We start from the raw sequence: 12,282 nt of genomic DNA on the forward strand, positions 1-12,282 counted from the left end.
AATTATATTTACAAATTAGGAAATTGAAACAAGTACCTAAATTAAAGTATAATAGTAGTTAAATAAAAAATTGTCTCGTAAAATTTCTTTGAACCAAAAAAAAAACTAGACCAAAAGAAACAGCTCGACATTGACCAAGTGACGACCTAAAAGAAGCAGATAGGTACAAATTTGTTTTTGGAAGTGATCCACTATTTTAGTATTGTCATCAAAATTGAAATATATCAATTGTCTCGTAATTCTACGAAATTGTATAAAACTAATTCAATAAAATTCATTAAAAAATGTTCATTACTATAAAATGCATTTTATATAAAACTTTTTGTTTTTAAAAACTTAATAAAACTGGTAACAACACTAAAGAATGCAAAACTGCAATAATAATTAATGAGAACCACATTCTAAAATAATATATCTCGAAAATTGTTGATCTTGTAAATGCTAAGATGGATATACCAATAAATTTAGTTAAAGTTATACCACCTATAATTGATCCTCCAACTTTGACTAATGCATTAAATGATTTTTGATAATTTTTTGATATTATTCCACTTCTTTGTATATCTTCTTTTGTAAATGTTTCCATTGTATATGCTCTTGTTAAGTGTATTGTAAATTCAACTGATAATCCACAGCATATTATAAGATTAACTAATGTAATTGCATTTAATGATATTCCCCAAATGGCCAACACACCTCCTATATTTATCATTATTGAAGTTATTGTTATTACCATTATTGTTGATGATTTTATTGAACCTAATAATAGTGTACATACAAACCATATTAAAAGCAATGCTCCAATAATTAAAGTAAATGTTAAACTTATAATATTTAAATATTGAACAAAAAATATATAAAATGGTGACCAACTAAATACATTCAAACCAGTAAAATTTTTAATTTCTTCAACTATTCTAATGGAATTTTTATAAGCTGATATAAAATCTTGTTGTGACCTTAATGGTGTATGAGAAGTTCTAAAATAACTTGATTTAATATTTGTTGAATTTCTAGATATACTTGTTGAATAAGGAGCTTTACCACCTAAAGGACAAGGATCACTAGGTTCTTGTATCCATTGATTGAAGTAGAACATAAACTCTTCTCCCTGAGGAAAACCTTTCATATCTGGATTATATGGAGGTTCATGATTTGCAAAACATGTTTGACATTGACGATCTGGTGCATATGGTGAACAAAATTCAGGTTCATCACTATCAAATAAACTTGATTTTTTAAATCTACAACATTGATCTAAATCTGGGTTTAACCAAGTCAAGAAATCATCTAGCCAATTACTTGTTGGTTCAGCAATCATTGATTTCTTGGATCTTTTAAATTCTTGTTCCAAAATATTAGCTAATGAATATTTCTCACATGTTGAAAATCTACCACATATTTGTTGTTGATTATCCCTTTGTTTTACATCTAAATCTTTGACAACGAAAAACACTGGAGGGCCAGTGTTAAAATAATCATAAACAGAATTAAAGTAATTCACCAAGTATGAATCTTTTGGTATAGCAATTCTTTGATCAAGTCCAAATTGAATTTCAGGAAATAAACTTAGTGATATACCAACCCACAAAATAAAAATTGTCAAAATTTTAGGTCTAGTAGTTTTACTCAAAAGCCAAGGTGCATATTTTTCCTTAATGTAGTATGAAAAGTTATACTCCAAATGTTTATCATCATCATTATCATCATCATTATCATTATCTTCTAATTGAATCGGAGAAATTCTGATCCATGGAGCACAATCAATTCTGCCCTCTTCTATTCTTTTTTGATCTAATGCTAACAATCCAATAAAACAAGTCATTTGTAATATAAAATTTACAGTTATGGCACCAGCACTATAAATGGCAAAATTTTTCACAGCCGGCATATCAACAGTTGATGCTAATAAAAACATAGATACTTGTAATATAGCACTAATTAAACAAGATGGACCTATAATTTTTAAAGATTTTGATATACGAGTAGGTATATCTAATTCTGGTTCAATTTCGGTAATTTTGTGTAGTTCATGAACAATAAGGAAAATATTATCAATACCTATAGCCAAAATTAAGAATGGTATAACTTCTGCTATAATTAAGGTAGATTTTAAACCAATAATTGAAAAAAAACCAACTGATGAAGTAACTGAAAGTAAGATAATGATAATACCACCTAATCCTAAAGTAAATCTTGTTTTAACTAATGATTTTATTGATCTATTTGGTAGTTTACCACCAAGTGCTAATGATGCATATATGAACATTACAATGTATGATATAACAACAATTCTAACATCAGTATTTGACGATTGGTTTATTTCCTCAGTTAAAGAAATTTCAGTGCTGTAAGCAACATTTAATCCTAATTTATTTTCTTGTAAATTTCTAGCCCATTTTTGGAATTTCTTCTCATAATCCATTGCTAACAGATTATTATGTTCATGATTGTTAACAAGTACCGTTACGGTAAAAGCAGTTGCTTTTGATATATCATTATTGTCAAATAATAAAGTTGGTTTCAATGGTTGTTGAAACGTAGGTAAACAATTAACTGGAGAATCTGAACAACTTTGAATTTTACTTTCCCAATTTTGTTCACTTAATTCATTTATATCACCATGGAAATATTGAGTAAAAGATTCGATAGCACAAGTTTCATCTAATGGTTTAAAGCATATTTCATATAACTCTTGATTGTTTATTTTTTGTTCTTCTTCAAACCACCATTTTATAGTTTTCCAACTAAAGATGGGTTCCTGATTTTTAGTACTAACTATAACTTGTTCAACTCTGAACCATTGACCAAACTCAGATTCAAAATATTTTTGATTGATTAATGCAGGTTCTGTAGGGCTTACCCATAAATTAATTGGATTAGTTTCTAAGTTTAATTTGAACATACCTAAAGACAATAAAAGTGCAACAACCAATGAAGTCCCCACTGAAATTCCAGGATATGTTGAACAAAATTTCCCAGTTTTTTCAAACCAATCTTCAATTTTATCATTTAAGTTCTCTGATAATGAATGAACAATAGGTTTTCTCACGGTGACATAATATGAAGGACTAATCATTTCATCTAAATCATCATCATCATCATGGCATGAAGTACGTCTTTCCCTTTTGGCATTTGCTAAATATACATGATACCCACCTAATAGTGCAATTAAAACTAATAAAACAATCAAAACTGAAAATGAAAAACATGGTAGATATCCAATTGTACATTTCTTATTCAAGTTTTTTATATGTGGTAATTTTGGACATGAGGATTCACAATCTGTACATGCACATTTATATTTTTCATCATTGCAATTGTACATTATATCGTCTCTCAATATTAAATCTGAGTTTGGTGGTGTTTCATATTTGAAATTTACTTGATAAGGTGAACCACCAAGTAATGGTTTTTCATCACCCAAAAACTTCAAGAATTGTGAGTAATTTTTAGCTCCACCACCAATTAAATCCATTGCGAAACCATTAGTTGCCAGAAATTTAACATTTCTACAGGAGTCAAAAAATTTGTTGGCTAAATTTGGTGAAACATATTGATTTATTTCAGTAACTATCTCCTTACCTGTATCTTTTGCAGTATCTGTTTTAACAATCTCCACAAATTGAGATTCATTCGGTGAACAACTAAATTCACAAAAGAAATCATAAAAATTCTTATGACAAGCTGGACAAGTAGAAATTATTGGATCAACTCTCTTTAGGTTTGATGCTAAATCTTCAATTTGTTCAGGGGAACAACAAACCAAATCAAATTTTTTACCACAGATTGCTTCTAATTTATATTGAGATTCTTCTGTTGGTTTTATTGCTTTTGTATAATTTGAACATGGTAATTGTTTACCAAATACTGATTTTTTACCACAATTTCCATATGTATTACAATAACCTTCTGAATGATTTAAACATGATATTGATATAATAAAATGAAATATTAGTAGTAGTTGATTTATTATTTGCATAATTTGTAAAAACTTGAGATAAAAGTAGATTTAATTAAGTTGGTACAAATTGAAAAATTAAAAATCTGGGGCTAATCTCAAAATTTCAATCTTAAGACTCGCGTTACAATTAAAAAAAATTAATTACTTTAAATCAGTAGTCATAACAATCTTTATTTAATAAAAGATCAAATTATATATCTTTTTTGCAAAACAAGTTATTCACCTACAGATACATTCGTTCATTGATTTTTTTCCGGACAAAACAATTTCAAAATAATGTTGATTGGTATATCAGGTACACTAAGTTCCGGAAAGACTGAAGTAGCAAGATATTTAACATTTCAAGGTTTTAAATTAATTAAATATGAACCAAATGATTTAAAAAATGGATATCCAATACTAAATACTCCAGAGTCAGAAGAAATAACTCAAGAAATGGAACAACTTGTAATCAAACATTATTCACATATGGAACATTATAAAACTTTTACTAATTTGGATCAATTATTAGAATTTGTTACTTTAAATTGGAGAGAAAATTATGTAATTACTCATATTGAAGATATATCAATGTTACGAATTTTACAAAAGAGACCTTTTTTTTTACATATTTCAACTGATGCACCAATGGCTTTGAGATTTAAAAGATCACATATTCCAGAAATTGAAGAATTTATACGACAAAATGATGAATTATTGTTTAATAATGTTTCACCTTTATTAGAGATTAATAATCAAGCACAAATTAAAATTATTAATACTTCCACTTCAATAAAAGATTTATTTATAAAATTGTCTGAATTGAATTTATTAAATCCTACCAGGTTAAGACCGTCTTGGGATTCGTATTTTATGAGATTAGCAGATTTAGCAGCATTAAGATCTAATTGTATGAAAAGAAGAGTGGGATGTGTAATAGTCAGAGAAAATAGAGTAATAGCCACTGGTTATAATGGTACTCCAAGACATTTAACAAATTGTAATGAAGGTGGATGTAAAAGATGTAACAAAGGTTTTGGTAGTGGTAGTTCATTATCTACTTGTTTATGTTTACATGCAGAAGAAAATGCTTTGTTAGAATCTGGTAGAGATAGAATTAGAGATGATAGTGTTTTGTATTGTAATACTTGTCCTTGTTTAACTTGTTCCATTAAAATTGTACAAAGTGGTATCAAAGAAGTTGTTTATGCTCAAAGTTATTCAATGGATTCTGAAAGTCATAAAGTTATGAGTGAAGCTAATATTATAATTAGACAGTTTCAACCACCAATAGACGGAATTTTTATATAATAATTAATTATTAAAAAGTTTTTGAGATTATTAGAAGTGTCTTATTTAAGTGTAGTCTAATTTATTTGTCTAATATATTTGTCTCTAGTTTAAGTTTCTTTATATTCATAAAAGCCTGGTTTTAACTCAGCTTTACATTCAATTCTTGCAATTTCTTTACCATCAACAGATAAAGTAGCTTCAATATCATCCCCTTCAACAATTGGCCCAACACCTTTTGGAGTTCCCGTCAAAATAACATCACCTTTTTCCAAAGTCATTATATTTGACATAGAACTTAAGATTTTATGAATTGGGAAAATCATTAAATTTGTATTATCATCTTGTTCTATTTCATTATTTATTTTTAATTGTAAATCGACATTATATGGATCTGGTATTGCTGATTTAGGAATAAATTCAGAAACTGGTAAAAAAGTATCAAACCCTTTACCAATTGACCAAGGTAAACCCTTTTTTTTAGCTTCATTTTGAACATTTCTTGCTGTCATATCAATAGTTAACGCATATCCTTCTATAGCATCAATAGCTTCTTGTGGTGAAAATGATTCAGATAAATTTTTTAGTTCTTTATTTAAAATAAATGCTAATTCAACCTCATGATGTACTAATACTCCTTTTGGAATTAAGAATGGTCCATTATTTGGTTTTAAAATTGATGAAGTTGGTTTTAAAAAGAAAAATGGTTGTTGTGGTTGTGCTGAATTTAATTCTTTAATGTGAGCTGCATAATTACGTCCAATACAAAGGATCTTTTTTGCATTATCTATATATTTTAATGGCATTCTTAATGACGACATACTGAAAAATCTTTTAGTATAAATTTTATAAATCTATTGAATCTTATATATGATATTGGATTTGTGAAAAATTAATTTCTGATTCGGAAATTTTGAATTATGGAGAGATTTTAATTCGAAAAATAATATTTCTTTGACAACGGAATTGTAAATAATTAAACGGCTGAATATTGACCCGATTGATATGTTTCAAAATTACCCACATGAGGCAAATGAGTAATTAGGCATAATGGATTAAATGGTTTAGGTCTTATGCTCGACTTAAAAGGTACTATTTCATGTAACTGTATACTATGATCAGTTGATGTAGGTTTCAAATCAGATCGGTTTTGCTACCATTTCGGGGTTTGAAAAATTCGTAAATTCATCTAACATCTATGCTATAATTTCTTACATATCAAAAGATCATGTTCAAAAGGATACTACGACAAAGATGGACTTTTATTCGTCATAATCACACACAACCAACTCCATACTACCCACCACAAAAGCTAACAAACTCTACATACACTACAAATGAACCATTAAATATAATAACATCATCATATATACAGCCTCAACCTCAACCAAATGATAAAATTATAGTCGCAATGTCATCAGGAGTAGATTCATCAGTATGTGCTGCTTTGTATGCTCAAAAATACAAAAACGTTTCTGGAATATATATGTCAAATTGGTCACAATCATCAACGTGTACAGAACGAGATTGGAAAGACGTTTTAAAAATTTGTATTCAACTTAATATAGAATGTGAAAGAGTTAATTTTGAATTTGATTATTGGGAAAATGTATTTCAACCTATGATTGATAATTATAAATTAGGACTTACTCCAAATCCTGATATTTCATGTAATAAATTTGTTAAATTTGGTAAACTTTATAATTACCTTAATGAAAAATATTCAAATGAAAATTGGTGGTTAGTTACTGGTCATTATGCAAGAATAATGAAATTAGGAAGTGAATATCATTTACTAAGAGGATTAAGTACTAAAAAGGATCAATCTTATTATTTATCATCTATTCCAACAAAAGTACTTCCTAAAATCATACTACCATTAGGTCACATATTAAAATCAGAAACTCGTAATTTAGCTAAACAATTCAATTTACACGTCCAACAGAAACCAGATTCTCAAGGTTTATGTTTTGTTAATCCTAATTTAAAATTTAAAGATTTTTTAAATGAATATATAGAACCTAATCCAGGTAATATAGTAACAGAAGATGGTAAAATATGGGGTAAACATCAAGGGTTATGGCATGGTACAATTGGTCAAAAATCAAGTATATCTATGCCTCAAGGTGATCCTACTTATAAGGGAACTTGGTTCATTTCTGATAAAAACCCACAAACTAATGAAATTATGATTGTTAAAGATCATGATAATCCTAAATTATATAAACTGAAATTTAAGATTATAAACAATGAATGGGTATATGATTTAAAAAAGATTAAACAATTAGATGTTGAAGATATTCAATTTCAATATCATTCATTATCACAACCAATAAAAATTAAATCCATAAATTTTAACAATAATGATAATTCTTTTAGTGTTGAACTATCTGAATCAGTAAGAGCAGTTGCTCCTGGTCAAGGTGGAATATTATATAAAGGAAATCAAGTATTAGGTGGTGGTATGATTTCTGAAACTTTTTGAATTAGGAAATAGCTTACGGGTTTGTTTTTTTAAAAAGTGGACCTAACCCGTTTTGATCTTGTATATAGATTATTCATTAAATTAACGTTTATAGATTATTATAAAGTGGTTTTAGTTTGCAATATTGTTACATTACATGATATTGCAAAATAAAGGGTTAAAATTACGAAAGTAGAGACCTCTCCAATTACGAAAAAGTTTAGTTTTATAATAAAGTTTAAATTGATTTTCAAATATTGTCAAAAATTAGTAATTTTTTAAAAATTATATTTTACATCTCTAAAGTTTTCTTGGTACTGAAAAATTATCAACACAATCTTTATAAGTATTTGATATCTTGGCAATAGCTTACCAAAGGCAAGAAAATTGCAATAAATCTTAACGCATTATGACGCAAGTAGGATCTTAATTCAACTCTTTAATTTATTATGATCTTGTCGTTTTAACAATTGAACTCCCCTTTTCATTTTGAAAAAAGTTGTGACTGATTGGAGATTAATAGAGTATAACCACAATAACATTAGAAAAAAAAATTATTTATTTTTATTAAAACTAAAAAGCAGTAATTGTTGGATATAATTTATTATCATTAATACAACCATCTGATTTATTCTCATCCGTTTGTGTAGTTTGTTCTTGTTTTGAAATTTGCTCTTTTAATACTTGTAAAATATAATGTACCATTTCTCTATGTTTTGCAACATCTTTTAAATTGAAGCCGTTAATTATTATATCTTCTTCTTCTTCTGATCCTTTAATGTTTAATTTATCAAATAATGAATCAATCTCTTCTTCTTCTGATAATGATTCAACTTCTGATGTTTCTGAACCTGAATCTGAGAATTCTGAGTCTGTTTCTTCATCTTCTTCATCTTCTTCTTCTGAATCTTCTTGAGCAACTTCATGTTTATGTAATTTTTGTCCTGTTTTTTGATATACTGAAACACCATTATATTCCATACCTGAATGTGGTTGTTGTGATCCATATGATAAATTATAACCCATTGGTCTACTGATTTGTGGATATGATGATAAATAACTTTGATGGTTTGTTGAACCGGTAGTTGTTGAACCTAACATATCTTTCGATATTGAACCATTGCCAACTGTGGAAGTATTTAATAAAGTAGGTAATGATGGGTATAATGATGAAGATGTTGAAGAAGTTGTAGGTTGTTGTTGTTGTTGCTGTTGTGTTGGTGGTACTTGAGCATGTTGTGGTTGTTGATGGTGGTATTGTGAAGACAAGTTTTGATATTGCATGTCAATTGAAGATGATAATGAATTAAAGAATTTTTCAGCTTCATAAATATTCAAATTATTATTAGTACCATTTGTATAAGTTGGATGATAATGAAGTTGTTGATGTGTTTGTTGAGGTTGTGTTTGTTGAGGTTGTTGTGGAGGATTATGATGTAATTGATCATCTAAATGATTCAACCTATTGAACATATCCATATTATATTCAGAATTTAGTTTCATTCTTTTAGCTTCTGATTGTTGTTGTTGTTGTTGTTGTTGTTGATAACCATTTGCGTGATTCATTGGTTGGAAATTAAAATCATTCAATATACTATTAACAACATAAGCATTATGAGAGTTATGATCTAGACCTCTTTTTCTTGATTCATTTTCAATGCCATTATAATAAGATAAATCATTTTGATTTTTACTCAATTTTTGTCTTTGTTTAGCTTCTTTTTGTTGTTGTTTCAATAATAATTTTTGAGCTTTCTTCAATTTCTTTGGATGATCGTCTGCATGAATCTTGGAATGTTTCTTTAAATCTTGTGGTCTTTTAAAGGATTTTGGACATATATCACAATGGAATGGTTTTAATGGAACATGAACTCTTAAATGTGAAGTAATATGGTCTCTCTTAACTGTTGTAGTACCACAATTTTCCCAATAACAAGTTAAACTTAAATTATTTGAAGATTTTCTACCAACATGATCATCACATAAATGATCATATAAAATTTCTGGAGTATCAAATATGATATTACAGTCACCCCATAAACATTTAAAAGGACCTCTTAAATCTTCTTCTCTAATTTTTTTGTAGGTTTTCTTCATTGGTTTTTGATTTGAATAAGTATTTAAAGATGAAGTATACCTATTTGGATCACTTTGTTGTTGTTGTTGTTGTTGTTGTTGTTGTTGTTGACCTGGTAAATGAACACCTGTTGATCCTAAGTAATTTTGATGGAAATGATCATTTGATAATTCTTGATAAGTTGGTTGCTGTTGGTATTTATTGATTGGGGCTTGAGATTGATAATAAGTATGATTATTATAAATATGATTTAAACTTGGATGTAATTGTGTTGGTTGTTGTGGAGCAACTGAAGGTACAACTGTAGCTGGAATTTGCTGTTGTTGTGACTGCACCGGTTGTTGCATTGGTTGTTGTTGTTGAGTAGTTGCAACATTATTGTTAATATTATTATTAGTAATAACAGTTGTATTTTCATCTTGAATAATAGTAGAAGGTAATTTATTTTTTGATGAATCAATTGGTGAATTTGCCAATGAATGTGAAGTAAAAGATGAATGAGGTGATCCATTATTATTATTAGTTCTTGGTGAATGTGATGAAGTTATTGATGAAGGTGAAGTAACATTATCAATATCTATATCTGCAGATGGTGATTTTTTAATTATACTACTAGTACGAGATTGTCCTCCTTGTTGTGATCTTTGTTGTTGTTGCTGTGAAGGTAATGAGACTGGTTGCTGCGATTGTATTTGTTGTTGTTGTTGATTAGATGTTCCATTATTATTATTATTATTCTGATTATATTGATTTGCATTCAAATATGAAACTGGATGTACATTATAATTCATTTTGTAATCTTGATGATGTTCTCTTTATGTATCAAATTAAACTATGGTAAATATAAATAAATTTTGGTTGTAAATAGATTTGATTAATCAAAATTTTGGTTGTAAAACTATTCTAATTGTTTTTATAATAAATAAATATTGAAAATAAAAGAGAAACAAAAAAAAAAAAAAAANAAGAGAAAAAAAAAAAAAAAAAAAAGGGAAATTTAAATTAATTTTTATATAAAATTTAATTAATAAATTATCAATTATTTTATATACAGGTTTAGGGGCCAAGAAAAAATAAAAAATTAATAAATTTTAATTATAATTTTATTTTAATTTTATTTTTATTTTTTATTTTTATTTTCTTTTATCAAAATTCATTTTTTTTTTTGTTTTAGATAATTTCATAATTTATTATAACACTTACTTATTAGTTATCAATCAATTATTAAATAATAATGTACTAATTTGATAAGAAAATCAAATATTATATTGCTATTATCTTATAAAATCAGTTCTTATTTAATAATCAAACATTACAATTAATCATTTTATAGGTTATAATTAGACTAAATATACACTGCCATTCCTTGATTATACTTTACATAAAAAATATTATTGTCCTCCTCCTGCCTTATGATTGATTAAAAAATATGAAAAACTTTAACTTTCTTTTTTTTTAATTTTCTTAAACTTGTTTTGGTTGTAAAATTTTTAACTTTTTAATAAATTATTTACAATTCTTGGCAAATTTATATGAGCAGTTTATACACACACTCGTGGTAGTATTATTAGTATGGAGTGAAACTTATTTTTCTTGGAACTAATGCTACCAATTAATTACTAAAATTAATTACGGATAAATTTTTCAAATACTAAATTCGGTTAATTTAAATTAATACAATAATCTAGAGGTAGTATGAATTAAATAAATAAAGATTAGATTAGATTATGATAATAATAATCTAAAAAATCAAAGTTTACTAACCAATCATTAAATTAAAAATACAGCCTTATTATTATCATTGATCTGCTTGAATCAATGTTAATTAAAATTCAAAGAAAATTGATGATTGATTTTACAATTCATTTTGATAAATTTGTATTTCCATCATCTTATTGATAATGCGTTATTAATTTTTATAATTTATATTATTATTAGTAGATTATTTAAATCAAAATAAAAATTGTCATATTATTTATTGTTTTATTATAAAATATTATAATCGACTTTTAGATTTTTTGTTGACTAATTCTTATGCCATAGTTTAATTTGAGAAATATCATTAATATTAGATGAAAAATATTTGTCATTATAATTAGAGCTTATAATAATTAAATAAAATCTTTGTATAATAAACTTTTTATCAAAAGATCAAACTCCGCACTATTGTTCTTTTTTTTTTGTTCTTCTTGGTTTTTTCACTCTTGTGTAACGTTTGTATTAAACAAAGAAGATAATCAATTACGAACTACGTATATACTAGTTTAAATGATTAAAAGCCAGTAAAGGTTCTTCAAAGATCTGATCAATTTGCATCAAACTGCATTTTTTGTTGTTGATGATTAAATCTATTAATAAAAATCGTAAATCATATGATTGAAAAAGTAATCACATAATTTCTTTTTATTTTCGTTTTAAAAAAAATTCTATGACGTAAATAAAAAATAATTTTGAATTTTGACAATATTTTCTTTGAATTGAGTTTCAAATCAACGGATATTTTAATAA

General features: G+C 26.6%; 5 protein-coding genes across 5 annotated transcripts; 2 read left to right on the forward strand and 3 right to left on the reverse strand. All coding sequences in view use genetic code 12, as the record gives it.

Moving 5' to 3' along the window:
• Nucleotides 1-328: 328 nt before the first annotated feature.
• Nucleotides 329-3,982, reverse strand: NCR1 (sphingolipid transporter; the record flags this gene model as incomplete). Its single annotated transcript, XM_051762615.1, has 1 exon — nucleotides 329-3,982. One exon carries the CDS (start codon nucleotides 3,980-3,982, stop codon nucleotides 329-331), a length of 3,654 nt encoding a protein of 1,217 aa, XP_051620677.1.
• A 258-nt stretch (nucleotides 3,983-4,240) lies between these two features.
• Nucleotides 4,241-5,254, forward strand: KGF54_002166 (deoxycytidine monophosphate deaminase; the record flags this gene model as incomplete). The annotated part of the gene is made up of 1 exon (XM_051762616.1): nucleotides 4,241-5,254. The coding sequence occupies one exon, from the start codon at nucleotides 4,241-4,243 to the stop codon at nucleotides 5,252-5,254; it is 1,014 nt and encodes a 337-aa protein (XP_051620678.1).
• An 89-nt stretch (nucleotides 5,255-5,343) lies between these two features.
• KGF54_002167 (uncharacterized protein) lies at nucleotides 5,344-6,054 on the reverse strand (the record flags this gene model as incomplete). Its single annotated transcript, XM_051762617.1, has 1 exon — nucleotides 5,344-6,054. The coding sequence occupies one exon, from the start codon at nucleotides 6,052-6,054 to the stop codon at nucleotides 5,344-5,346; it is 711 nt and encodes a 236-aa protein (XP_051620679.1).
• A 407-nt stretch (nucleotides 6,055-6,461) lies between these two features.
• KGF54_002168 (tRNA-5-taurinomethyluridine 2-sulfurtransferase) lies at nucleotides 6,462-7,718 on the forward strand (the record flags this gene model as incomplete). The annotated part of the gene is made up of 1 exon (XM_051762618.1): nucleotides 6,462-7,718. The coding sequence occupies one exon, from the start codon at nucleotides 6,462-6,464 to the stop codon at nucleotides 7,716-7,718; it is 1,257 nt and encodes a 418-aa protein (XP_051620680.1).
• A 552-nt stretch (nucleotides 7,719-8,270) lies between these two features.
• On the reverse strand, nucleotides 8,271-10,565 carry RIM101 (alkaline-responsive transcriptional regulator; the record flags this gene model as incomplete). Its single annotated transcript, XM_051762619.1, has 1 exon — nucleotides 8,271-10,565. One exon carries the CDS (start codon nucleotides 10,563-10,565, stop codon nucleotides 8,271-8,273), a length of 2,295 nt encoding a protein of 764 aa, XP_051620681.1.
• Nucleotides 10,566-12,282: the final 1,717 nt, after the last annotated feature.

The sequence above is a fragment of the Candida jiufengensis genome, assembly GCF_024610255.1.
Source record: "Candida jiufengensis strain CBS 10846 chromosome Unknown scaffold4, whole genome shotgun sequence".
Taxonomy (NCBI): Eukaryota; Fungi; Ascomycota; class Pichiomycetes; order Serinales; family Debaryomycetaceae; genus Lodderomyces; species Lodderomyces jiufengensis.